Here is a 14640-nt window from a genome sequence, read left to right on the forward strand (position 1 = left end):
AGTTACACAATGAAAAATTCATACTATCCTTTCTCCTCAAGAAGGAAAGTCACTCAAGCCTGAATTTTTGCACATGGTTTAGTAGATCAACACTAATAGTAGGTTTTACGGACACTACCATGATAAGGAGGGTCCATATTTAAGTAAGAACTTTGAACGACTAATTCCAGGCATCTCAAGGAATTTCTAAATCACTGTCACCTACAATTTTGTCTATGATAGAAAAAAATCAAAATTTAAGAAGGATCGATTTAAAAACCATCATGCCATCTCTTACAAATATTTTATAAACTATTCCTGGATCAATATAAGCATCTACTCGAGTGATTAAGTCACTTCATACTACTTTCCATGCCTCCATCATGCCAAGAAAAGCTTTTACTAAATTTTCTTGAGCAAGCTATCAACAGGAAGTAGTAAATACGGTATTAAAAATAAATAAAATCAATACATTTATTTGAAGGTATACTGAATATGTTGACTATATCCATGAGTTTTTAGTAAGATCCTAAAGAAAAATAAAATAATTGTCTGGTTCTAGTATCACAAGGAGCTTTTATTGCAATCATATAATAGATTCAAACCTTGTGAATAATTTAAGTCAAATATTTTCCAATAGGAGTAATTTGGGCACCCAGGAGTCATCTGGCAATGTCTGGAAACTTTGGTTGAAAGTTGAATAGAATCTATTCAACTACAATGTGTGGAACAGCCTTTCACAAGAAAGAAATACCTGACTTAAAATGCCAATACTGTCCAGACTGAAAATTCTAATTTAAGTGATCAACTTTTATTTTCACAGATTCAAGAGTTCTGAGAATAATCTGAGGCCCTACAAGATATAGAGTTATGCTCTATGCATGCATGATTACATCTGTGAGTCTATTTATAGTTTATACTCCATCCCTCCATCCCTCTTTGTTTAACTCTATTCTTTTGTATCCAGTTCTTTGGTTTCATGTGTCAAAAGTATTGCTTTAAAGACTATGCATTGGAGCAAAGAAAGTTTGTTCAATAAATGGTGCTGGGAAAACTGGGTCGCCACATGCAAAAGAATGAAGCTTAACCACTACCTCACACCATACACAAAAATCAACTCAAAATGGATTAAAGAACTAGACATAAGACCTGAAACCATAAAATACATAGAAGGAAATATAGGCAAAACACTACGTGATTTGCACATCAAAGACATCTTTACAGACACATCACCCAAAGCAGTGATAGTGAAGGCAAAGATAAACAGCTGGGACTACATCAAATTAAAGAGCTTCTGCACAGCAAAAGAGACAATAACAAAAACAAAGAGAAACCCCACCAACTGGGAGAACATTTTTGCACCCAACACTAATGATAAAGGACTGATCACAAAAATCTGCAAAGAGCTGATGAGACTCAACAGCAAAGAAAATAATCCAGTCAAAAAATGGGCAGAAGAGCTAAAAAGAAACTTCTCTGAAGAGGAAATGCAAATGGCCAACGGGCATATGAAAAAATGTTCAACATCACTTGTAATCAGGGAAATGCAAATCAAAAATACCATGAGCTACCATCTTACACCAGTGAGAATGGCACATATTAATAAAACTAGCAACAACAAATGTTGGCGAGGGTGTGGAGAAAAAGGAACTCTTCTGCATTGTTGGTGAGAGTGCAAACTGGTCCAACCACTATGAAGAGCTGTGTGGAGATTTCTGGACCTACTAAACATAGAGCTTCCATAGGATCCAGCAATTCCACTCCTAGGGATTTACCCAAAGGACACAGAAACATCAATTCCAAAGAGCACCTGCACCCCAATGTTTATAGCAGCACTATTTACAATAGCTAAGCTTTGGAAACAACCCAAATGCCCAAAAATAGATGACTGGATCAAGAAGATGTGGTACATATACACCATGGAATATTACTCAGCATTCAAAAAAGATAAACACATGCAATTTGCAGCAACATGGATGGCGCTGGAAGGGATCATGCTCAGAGAAATAAGCCAAAAAGAAAAAGAAAAATACCGGATGGTCTCACTCATAGCAGGAATCTAGAAAACTTAAATAAGGGACCAGGAAGATGAATAACTATAAGAAAGTGATAATCAAAATCAACAAAAAACTATGAACCAGAGACATTCTATGGGGGGTAGGGTATGGAGGGGAGGGATTGGGGTCAAAATAAGGGGGTTGCAATTGAATGGGGAATATAAAAATAAAAAAAAGTATTGCTTTAAAACATTAAGTTTCATGATTTTACAATAGACACATCAGTAACACCTAAACAATAAATCATTTTCCCCTACTTATTAATCTTTATTTTGGGGATCTCTGGGTTAATCAGAAATATGTATAGACTTCATCTATGAGCAACAGAGCACTAAATCACTGTGCAAAAGAAAATGGATAAAAACATAACATATAGAAGCAGTTTTACAATTTTTACAATTCAGTTCTTTCTGGAACAGCTATTCAACACAAAAATTTAGTGAGGAAAAATTAAATTTTAATTTTTAATTAGTTTCCTAAAAAAATTTTTGCTTATATTTAGTAATTCAATTTTACTTTTTAATAATTTAAATTTACTTTTAATAAGCAGAAAGAGTTCCAAAAAGTTATACAGAAAACATAAATTCAACATATTTGCTAATATTAGGGACTTTAATAAACACAGACGGTATAATTTAAAGTTAGGTATATAGTCCAAAACTCAAAAAGTTTATGATTTTATACATACCAAGAAGTGGTGACATATTCTGAAATATACGAAGCAACTCTGGTGTAATACAGGGGCTATTTTCCAAAGTCACTAGCCTGGAAAGAAAAAACAAATGATTAAATCATTTTCTGTAACTGCCCCATCTAAATGAATAAAGTAAAATGTCCCCAAAATGGGAAGTTATAAAAATTGTCATTCTAGGAAAAAAATTTACCAAATTCATCAAAGTTACCTACAAATTATAGAATATTATTTCTAAGCACATAGCAAAAATAACAAGTAACTATATGCTAAAATATTTACAATAATAAAATTATAAAGTAAAAGCATTATTATTATGGGTTGGTCAAAGAGAAATATAAATTATTTGTATCACTGTTTTGATTATCTTGACACATTCCTCTCCAATATAACTGAAATATTCCTTCAAAGAAAACTGATTAGACAAAGCTATACATGTGAATTTTTAAGCAGAGAATGTAAATTTACTCTCCCACAAAAAAATTATTTAGAAATATACTTGAAAATATATTCCCACAAAAAAATATTTAAAAAGAAATTATAAGATAAAAAAACATTATCAACTCAACAAATAAATCTAAGAAAATTAAACTTCTTTTGAAGAAAAGCATATATGGTTACATTAACATACAAAATATACAAAGAGGGAAAGAAGTACAATGGACTATGTAGTACACTATAGTTGATTTGGTAATAGCTGATGGAGAGTCTCCTAATGTTATCACAATTAAAAGAATAAATTGTTATTTTAAAAAAATACAAAATGTAAGTATTTGCTCTTTATAAGAGACATAAGTAAATGTCAAACACAAAAACTACAGTAAAAAATTGAACAAATACAGCTAAATCAAATCTAAACAAAATAAACCACATGACAATACTAATATCAGATAAAATTTAAATGTAAAGGGAAAAGATGGAAAAGTAATCACCACATATATTTATTACAAGCTTCATGAATATATTTAAAATTCTAATAATCAATTTATTTACTCCTTTAACAATGTACAAAAATAACAAAATTTTGTACGGTGAACGTTTTAAATGTACAGATCAAAATAGCCCCTGTATTACACCAAACACTGTACAAAAATTAACAATGATGTAAGACATGTATAAATATATTTTTTAAAAGAATAAAGCCATGGAATTTATAAATCTAATACTTATAATAGTTGATTTATAATAAAAGAGAAATCTCTAGTGAAAGTACTTTAAAACTGAAAAGTGACAGAGATAGAGCAAATGTACATAAATTTTTCTATTAGTAACTTACAAGACTAAGCATCAAAATTAACTGATATGGAAAACAAAACCCAAAATAAATGAGTACAAACTAGGAAACAATCTGATAATGTTATCAAAACTCTGATTTACTCCTCAAGCCTCATCATGGGTCCATTTCTCGTTCACTTCATTATTGTATTTTCAAATGATTCATAGAATAGTTACCATATTTCAGAAAACATTCCAGCATAAAGAAATTGATTTTTAAAAAATTGGTGAAACAAATATAACCCTAATATAAAAGCACAGAATCACAAAAATAGTTCTAACTCATAAGCAGAAAAAAAATCTAAATATTAGAAAGCCGAATTTTATACATCAAAAGTATAGTTCACCCTGACAGTTTATTTCAGCAATTCGAAGTTTTTTATAGTTTTTTTTATAAAAAGAGAATTTTATAACCCTGAATAGACTGCAAAAAAACAATCAAATCACATTGTTTTTTATTTTTAATGAACAAGAATATATTGCATCTAAAGCAACCATCTGATGCTGGTTGCTTGCCAGTATCTATTACTCATTCTATTTCCAAAACACAATGAAATAACCTGTTTTATTTAGGGTCTTGTGTTCAAATACTGTTTAAAACACAGTATTACATGTTTAGATAAGGAAAAACAGCTAAAATACTAATGAACTAAATCTTAGGCCATAAATCAAATGATAAAGAAAAACCTAAAGCATGTGGGAAGAAACTATAATAAAAAGAGCAGATATTAATAAATAGGAAATAATCATACAACAAAGAGAATCAAAGGCAAAGTCCAGTTCTTTAAAGCTATTTAACATCAACAAAACTATAACAAGATGGATCTAAAGGAGGAAAACCATGAAAAAAATGTTATCAGCCTGAGAGTTTGATTCGGTATACATGGCACAAACATCATTATACACTGACCACAAACATGAGCACATGTATACATGATCAGAAACAACTGGTTCTAGTGATCCCTTGATAACTTCAAATTCCCATGCTTCCACATACTCATTTTTTTCCATTGCTCCCCACAAATCTAGGATGGGCACATTCCAGCCTATAACTCTCAGTTCTGACCAAATTCACTTCTGCACTAGTTTTACTAGGATAATCAGCAACATCTGACATAGGTGATCACTTACTCCCCTTTAGAAAATATTCTCCCTTTGCTGGCTTGGTTTTCCTCCTGTATCAGTAGACAGCTCTCCTTGTGACCTCAAAATGTTATTCTGCACTTGGCAAAATGTTCTCTATCTGTGCCTGTCTTCCTAAGCAATTTCACCAATTCTCAGGTTTTCAATGTCATATACAAAGTGCTAACAACTTCACAAACATCTCACATCATAAACACCACATGAGGTAGAACTGTAATTCCTCATTTTAAATATAAGGAAACTGAGCCTCCCAGAAGATGATGACAAAAAGCATTGCAGTGGTACAACTGGAATTAGCACCTGTATCTAATTCCAAATGAGTTCCAAACCACTAATAAAAATATATTTTAAAAATGTGTACTAATTCTTTAATTTAAAGAATCTTAACTATTATTAAATTAAGTGATTTTTAAGCATGTTCTAATAATTTAATTTTATTTATATATAAAAGCTAGGAAGAGACATTATCATTAGCATAGCAATGAGCATTACCTGTTTATACAATCCTTAGGAAATTTATACACCTTCAATGACATGTTAATATACTGTCTACAATGCTAGTAGGTACCTGAATCTATCTTTTCACTATAATATTTTTAATTTTTACAACAGCCAACATCATATAGTAACTACATACTTAAAGAAAGTACTATATATTAGAGATTAATACTTTAATTTGCAATCTAGAGTAGGGTTTGGCAAACTATAGCTCATGTGCCATATCCAACCCATACCCTATTTCTGCAAATTTGTTTTACTGGACCACAACAATGTCCATTTTTTTATGTATTGTTGATGACTGCTTTGGCACTAACAGAGTTGAATAGCTGAGAGAGAGACTGAATAGCCTGGGAAATCTAAAAAGTTTGATCCAGAGTATTCTATATGAATATAAAAAGCTTTGACACATGCTTATTTACATCAAACTGTCCAGAAGTCATTTAAGTTCAAATAATACAATCTAGAAATAATGAGAAATCCAAACTGCTAATTAATAAGCCTCTAACTAGATGTGTTTTTAAATCATTCATCTAGCATTCTGATAAAATTTATAATTTGCACCAAAGACAATGTCCAAGGATAAAAAAAAAAAAACCTGCTCATTCCTAGACACCTAAGTCAAACTAGGAAGGAAGGACAGGAGAGAGGGAGAGAAGGAAGAAGAGAGGGAAGTATAGAGGGAAAAGGGGGGGAAAGGAACCACAATATTTATTTTCTTCTATCGCTAATTTCTTGATTTTGCTTTTTAAATTTCAATAGTCAGTTTACATCTTAGAATTTTTTTAATTTTTCCTGTGTTATAAACTATAACTTAAATGAAGATTAGCCATGCAGAAAACTGCTGCTATCATATGATGGGCTTAATGGAGCAACGGCACAATCCCTTATATAATGAGCCGTCATGAAATAGGTTTGCAGCATTGAGCTGCTACAGAAATGGCAATTCATTTTAAATCTGTTAACAATAAATACTATGTATCTGTAAAACACCAAGTCAAGCAGGACTAACATTTGGGGTTGAGGTATATATTATCTCAGTACTTACTGAGTAGGTAGTAAGAGGTTGGAAAAACTCAACATCCTCAAAGCATCTCATTTAACAGACTGGAAATTTTAAGTCAATTTTCAGTTTTGAAAATTTAACAAGATCTCCATTTTTATACCTCAAATTCTAAAAAATGAAATGCAGCTGAGTCCTAACTGAAACTTTCCCTTTAACTTTGACTAGTGATAAGTCTATACTGAGTAACAGCCGCCAAGAAAAAATGGAGTTATTATGAATCTCAATTCAGGGAACAATTTTTATGTTTTTGTTTATAAAAGTTGAGTCTTTAAGTCCTAGCACATGACCTATGTTTTATTGGCATGAGAATGGGGAAGGTCAGAAAAAAAATAAGATCCATGGTATCAAGTTTTTTCCTCTTACCATAATTCTAAACCATCTTCCAGAAGGTAAACATGTGGAGGCTGGGAAACATCTGTACTCAGTTGAATAACTGGGAGCAGGAAAGGGTACAGGTTCTTGCTGTCTGCTCCTAATCCCTATGGGAAGTATAAATAAAACTTAACATAAGACACTCTACGGTTCCATTCCCACCAAAAATCACCTATTATATAAAAAACGCTAAAACAATTCATAAAAAATAAATCTGATTTTTTTAAGGAGGATCCTAATTATAAGCACTACAAAAACAAAGTAGTTCTATTTACAATTTGAAAACAAATTAGCAAAAAAATATTGTTCAATTGCCAAATGGTAGTAAAACCATATATGCCAAGGCTAAACACATCTGTTTGTTTTAAAGGATTCTAACACAGAAATTTTAATTTTTCTTCTCTGTTGAAGAGGTATTAAAATTGATATTTTAAATTTTATAAATCATCTCACCCATATAAATGGCCTAAAATGAACCCAATTCAATGTTCATCAGTAAGATAATTAAATTATGGTACATTCACATTCTAGAATTCTGAGTAGCCATGAAAAAGGATTAGTCATGGAATGAAAACATTCTTAAGAATAATTATGAATGGGATTTAAAAGGTGCAAAATCATGTGCATAAAAATTTCACATGCCAAAGAATTTTTTAAAAATATCACCACATCTGTATATGTAGGTATATTCATAAAATGTCTCTTCAGAGCAAACAGAAAACAAAATTGTTAACACTAGTTTAATGTGCGAAGGAGAAAGGATGTTGGAAAGGGGTAAGAAGATTTTTTTCTTCTTTTAATTTTTTGTAGGGTTTTCTAAAAATATGTATGCATGATGTTTTTAATGAAGACTTTTTGTTAATATTTTAATGAGCCAAGAATACAAAGATGAAAAAAGGGGTTTTATCTAAAATTTTAGTTTGCCTAATTAATAGAGGATGACTCAATGTATCACACTAAATATGAGTACTCTGAAATAAAACAAAGTAGATAAAAAGATCAATTTTTAATCCAGAATAATAACTAAAATCTCTGCAAACTACAATGCAACAAAATATATATGTATTCTTCTTTTGATGATATACATAAATTTCTTCATCTGTGGGGAACAAATAAGTGGATATATATAAAGCTCATCTTTAAATATGTTAACTATAAGTTTGATGCTTTCTGTAACTAAAAATCAACTAAAATAATTTATTAAAGATGTTTCCAAAGGAAGAGATTATAAAAATGCCACATTTAATATAGAAGCACTCTCCACAGCTCAATTTTTAACAGAATAAAAGAGAAACGACATTGAGAAAGATTAGTCATTATCAAATAGACTTAAAATTTCCTAGAAAATTAGACTCTATTTATAGTGCACATCCCAATTAGCACAATATGCTAGCATTAATAAAACTAAAAAGAGTAACAATTAAAAATATAACATTGTCAATTAAAACCTAAAGACATTCGCCTATGTGACAGTGACATGAAGAATATGTTGAATCCCAAATATGCAGCTGTAAGTAAATATGAATACTCTCAGCTCACAGCTGTATGACAATATCGATAATAAAGTGAAAGCTCAAAAAGAAATATATCAGAAATTGGGAAAGTTATCATGGACTCGAACAGTAAGAGGAAGTAAAAGACAACAAAAAGAGGTACAGAACACAGCATCCCACAGAGGACAGGCAAGAAAAATCCTTTTGATGAAAGGAAAGGTAAGGATAACAACTGTGCACAAGGATAGAGCAAAACCAGTCTAGACTATAAAGCACATAAGAATCTTCCAGTTTTGGCTAGTTGTACAAAGAAGAGAAGTTGAGAATCAAAGTCTCAAGGGATATGACACACCAGAATCTCTCCATTGCTGATGTTGAAGATGAAAGGGAAAAGTATCGAGAAAAGGGCTGAATTCTAGAGGATGAATGGGACCCCAGCTGGCCCCAGCAAGTAAACTTGAACCTCAGTCCTGCAATCTATCAGAGCATGAAGACAAATAATACTTCCCCAAAGCCTTCATGGGATTATTTAGACTGGCAGACACTCAACTTCAGCCTAGCAGATCCTGATCAGAGAACACAGACATGGCGTGCTGGATATCTGACTTACAGAACTTGACTTCATAAATAGACACAGTTTTAAACCACTAAGTATGTAGTAATTTGTTACACAGAAACAGAAAACATATACTAACAAAATTATAAATATAGAAGAGAGACAGGAGTATTGTTGTACAAGAAAAATAACTACAATAACAATGATACAGTCTTAATATAATCACAAAATAGTTTTTATATAGTCATAAAAAATAAAAATATTAAATAATGACTTAAATGATAATATAATTATATAGATGGATAGAGAAGATAGTGGTCACATTCAGGGGAATGAAAAAATAAAGTTTTCATTTTCTATATAGGGAAATCAAGAGGTAGAATCAACAAAGCCTAAATCAAGAATTAACTTAAGGGCTATAGAAATAAAAAGTTTAAGAAACCAGGCTATTAGTGTTGAAAGTGGGTATCTCTATCCACTGATAGCGATGGGGTTAAAGTAAGCACTATCAAGCTATTACCAGCCACTGCAGCTTAAGTTTGATGCCCGGCCAGGGAGCAAACCTACATGGCCTAGCACACCTCTCCTATCTCTCCCATTGCCCCACTCAGTGGTGTATTTCAGTAGATTCACCTGTTCTGCTCCCCACTCTCTCTCTGGTGAATCCTCTTACCCCATCCCCACCTCTGGCCTACACCCCAGCTCTTATATGCATAAATAAATAAACCTTTTAAAAAAATAAATAAATAGGGCCTCCCTGGTGGTGCAAGAGGTTGAGACGAAACCTATGAAGCTGTCCACAGCCACTGCAGCATGAGTTTGATCCCCAGCCAGAGAGCTGACCCACATGATACAACAGACCTCTCCTGGCTTGCCTGCTGCTCCCCTCAGCAGTGTATTTCAGTTAGTCTGCCTGTTCTGTTCCCACTCTGCCTCTGATGAATCCTGTCACCCTCCACACCTCTGGCCTGTACCCCAGTTCTTGTATGCATAAATAAATCTTTAAAAAAATTGAAAAATAATAAATTTTTTAAAAAGGATATGATAAGCTATTTTTCATAAAAAGTCACTAAGAACTGACACCAATTAATCCAAGAACAATGTTCTCAAATAACTGAAAATCATACTTTAAACTACAGCCTCAATTTTAGTATTAAGTGTAACATGCTTTCTCCAAGGACAGATGATTATTTGGCTGGAACCTTGCACTCCTGGCTTATATAAACACACAAAGTATACTTAAGTACTGGAAAAAGGTCTTATGCACTGCGAACATGCCATGCAAGTTACCCAGACTCCCTAAGATTTCCTGAGATAACACTGCCTGAGGAGATACAGAAGCAGGCTTTTCTTATACCTTCCACACAAAATTTTCATATTGAGGCTAAATGCATATTTTTAGCAGAGATATTATGCAACAGATGGGGAGGGTTACCATTTCTTTTGTCACTTTTTCCCCCCTCTTATTTGTCCCACTGAATGACAACTGTTACTGGCACAGTCATAGGGCAAGGATGTAATCAGGGGTTTTTCCTCTCAGTACCAACTACCAAATCTTGGCCCCACTGCCTAGAAAAGGACCTGAGAAAGTGTGCTGGGGGCCTCCCCGGTGACGCAGCGGTTGAGCGCTGGGTTGGGAAGCTGCCCGCAGCCTCTGCAGCATTGGTTCAATCCCCCGATCCCCAACCACCAGGCGAGGGTCCCACATGGCGCACAGACCTCTCCTGCTGCCCGCTGTTCCCCTCAGCAGTGTACTTCGTCAGTCTGCCTGATCTGCTCCCTGCTCTGGCTCTGGTGAATTCTCTCACCATCCCGCGCTTCTGACTATACCCAGTGCTTGTATATATAAATAAATAAATCTTAAAAAAAAAAAAAAAAATTAAAAAAAAAAAAAGGAAAGTGTGCTGGCTTTGTACTATTACTTAAAAGAGAAATCTCTGGCAAGCCACTACCCTTCCTTTAGTAAGTCTGTAAATAAGCCTTTATATCCTCTTCTAAAGGAAGGATATAATCTTTATAAATTAATCACAAAATTTAAAGAGTATAGAGAGGTGCTAGACCAGAAAACCAATTAAAAAGAAGTGCTTTAAAAAAAAAATACATCTTTCTTGGTCCCAGATTCCAGGATGACCAAGAAAAAGAGAAAAAACAGTCATGTCAAAAGGCGACGGCTCTATAGAGCCTGTTTGCTGCACCGCCTGCACCCAATGTGTGCCCAAGGGCAAGGCTACACTAAGAAGTTCCTCATTCAAAACATAGCAGAAGCCACAGCAGTCAAGGAAATGGCCTAAGAGCTTCGATGGCTACGTTTTTCCAAGTTGTACATAAACTACATTACTGCATAAATCATGTCATTCACAGCAAGTCAGGAATCATTCTCATGAAGCCCAGAAAACTGAACACTCTACCCCAATATGCACTATGGATGTTGCTCCCACAACCTCTTCCAAAATCCATGTAAAGGAGTTAGCCTTAAGGAGGGAAGAAAAATCTGTCCTCTGGTGAAAAATAAAATGGAAATTATATAAAAAAATTATATATCAAATATGTGTCAAAATATGTATCAAAATCACATATTTAAAACTCACATATATAAAATTTTTTACAAGATAAAAAAAACTACACTATGAAACTGCAAAGAACTTACCTGTACAAGATGAATAAGTGTTGTCAAAATAGCACATCTCAACATATTGTGTTCTTCACTCTGCTTCCAAAGAAGAGGCAGATACTGTACCAAACATCCTACATATGGCCGTATCTATCACAACAGAAAAAGGAGAAGCAAAAGGATGTATCAGAAAGAAGGTGATTCACTTCAAAATACTATTACGTTCCAGACAGAAAATATCTAATGTTTACTTGATGTAATATAGTAAGCATATATATTTTTAAAGTTAAATCAGACATTACAGACTCAGATCTATAGTTTACACACTTAAGCACAGTTAAACAAGTATATTTACTGCATAAAATTTATGTATATAAAAGAATTACTGAGATCAGCTATTTCTCATTGGACAATGCTGTTATATTCTTGTTAAAAGGATATAAAGGTAAAAATAGATAAACACACAATTAAAAAGGGTAATTGCAATAGTTATAGTATGCACAGATACAGCGGAAACACAGAAGCAAATCCTTTCAGAAAAAACTGCTAAATTCACTATGGATTAAGTAAGTTTTTTAATTATTAATTTTTCATTTTTTAAAAAACCAAGTATAAATGTCAGTTTTGAATAATATAGAACAGAAATCACAACCTATAAGTTAATGAATCATTTAACTTTCAAAAAATATACACGAAGTGAAGCTATTAATGAATTTTATATATATACATATATACTCCACTCATCTCCCTACCATTTATTTTCATAAATGTTTATAACAAAACATTTTGTTTATAACAAAATTACCTGCATGTTGACTCTTTCAATCACACAAGAAAGGACATGCAAAACATGCATCTTTGTGTCACATTCTGTAACTTGCTGCAGCAATTGAAACAGTAGTGTGAACATGGTTTCTAAATACTGCAGGCAAAAAATAAAGGTTGGAAGAGAATTGTAAAGACCATCACATAGATACAGAAATAAGAAATGAAGTTAAACTGTAACATCAAAGTCATAAAGATAAAATAGTCAAAACCTTAGCATTACCTAAAAAATTACAAATTATTCAAGTTTCCAGTATTTAGCACAGTTTTTTTTTCTTTTTTGCTGCTAAATGTGTCAATTTTAGAATTTAATTCATTCACAAACTGAATGTTTTCAGAAAAACACTATCTAATTTTCACTTTTATACTGTTAACTAAATTGTTAAGTGGTTTGTAGCTTCTCTTGCACATATGCCTATCACCAATCACAAACATTTTGTTTTGCAAGGTCTACTCATTAAAGCAAAAGGAGCACCAATTACTGGTAACTGCATACCAGCTTTGTGATGTGGTCCTTAATAAGTTGCAAGGAGATCCAAATTTTTGTAGATACGTACTTGTTATTCTAAGATAGCTATTTCTTATTAAGAAACAGAAAACAAATACCCTATGCCTGGCTCTTAATTACTATACTATAAAAATTATAGAAGCATCTTAACAATCACAGGATGCCAGCTGCTTACACATAAAACAAACATTTAGGGCCTTGCTGGTGGGGCAAGGGTTAAGGTGCAACTTATGAAGCCACTGCAGCACGAATTCGATCCCTGGCCAGGGAGCTACCCACATGGCGCAGCAGACCTCTCCTGACTCACCCGTTGCTGCCCTCAGCAGTGTATTTCAGTCAATCTGCCTGTTCTGCTCCCCACTTTGTCTCTGATGAATCCTCTCAGCCCCCTGTACCTCTGGTCTGTACCCCAGTTCTTGTATGCATAAGTAAATAAGTCTTTTTAAAAAAATTTATTCTTTAAAATACTTGTTTCATTTTTATACAAGTATTTCTAAAACATATTTCCCTCATTTAAAAATACCTAGTGACTGGTTCTTTAAAAAAAAAAAAAAAAAAGGTCTCTGCTCCAAAAGTTTCCCCATGTATGAAACCCCACCAAAAGAAATAAACATTTTATCATTTATTTCTTCCTCCTGCCTCTTTAAAAAAAAAGATCTAAACACTACTGTCCCAATCTTCCTGACATATTTAACAAGGGCTTACTCAGTATCAATGATGTGAAAACACTATGCTAGGGGTTGGGAGTTAAATGAGGAACAAAAAGATGAGTCAGACTTGATACTCAGATCTTTTAATTTGCAATCTAGTATAGGGTATAGACACACAACAGAGGGAGCTAACCTAAGGAATAAAAGTGACACATATAAATTGAAATTCATATAGAAATGCAATTACTAGACATTTCACATGTGAGAGAAAGAAAAGTTTGCAGTCAGCTCAATAATATATTACAAGATACCTATAAACAAACAAGCAGGATAACATGAACTGTTACAAATAAAAGTTACCAATAAAAGTAATGAGTTCCAAAATAATCTATTAGCCTTTAAAATTCAGCTTCAATAAATAACTTCAAGTATAAAATAACACTTAATATCCAAAAGACATTAGCAGAAATTGTTAAAAAAAACTATGATTGAATAATCTTACCGGCAGAAATTGATCCGTTCTAAATTCAAAATCATCAACAGGTAGAGAGCAATTAAGGAAAATGAGGTTTATGAGGATAAAAAATATATATAAAATTGAATATAATAAACCAATAAAAACTACATTGTAAACTATTTTCAGAAAATAATTGAAAATTTAGAAGTATTTAAATTCTAGGCCTCCATGGTGGCACAGTGAGTGGTTTAAGTCTCAGCACTACCAAGCTATCACCAGCCATGACACCATGAGTTCCATCCCCCACCAGGGAGGTAACCTACATAGTGGAACAGACCTCTACTGTCTCACCCGCTGCTCTCCTCAGCAGTATATCTCAGTAAATCTGCCTGGTTTGCTCCCTACTCTGTCTCTAGTGAGTCTTCTCACACATACACCCCACCCCAACCCCTCTGGCCT

General features: G+C 33.1%; 1 protein-coding gene across 1 annotated transcript in view; it reads right to left on the reverse strand.

The window, feature by feature from the left end:
* Positions 1-14640, reverse strand: part of IPO11 (importin 11) — a gene marked incomplete at its 5' end in the record, with an annotated part of 133096 nt that overhangs the window by 60274 nt on the left and 58182 nt on the right. The window contains 5 exons of the mRNA XM_084233994.1: positions 2725-2801; positions 7073-7188; positions 11778-11891; positions 12547-12663; positions 14227-14267. Coding sequence (XP_084090120.1) covers positions 2725-2801; positions 7073-7188; positions 11778-11891; positions 12547-12663; positions 14227-14267 — 465 coding nt within the window. The remainder of the gene's footprint in view (positions 1-2724; positions 2802-7072; positions 7189-11777; positions 11892-12546; positions 12664-14226; positions 14268-14640) is intronic.

Source organism: Talpa europaea, assembly GCF_964194135.1.
Source record: "Talpa europaea genome assembly, chromosome: 5".
In the NCBI taxonomy this organism is placed as follows: domain Eukaryota; kingdom Metazoa; phylum Chordata; class Mammalia; order Eulipotyphla; family Talpidae; genus Talpa; species Talpa europaea.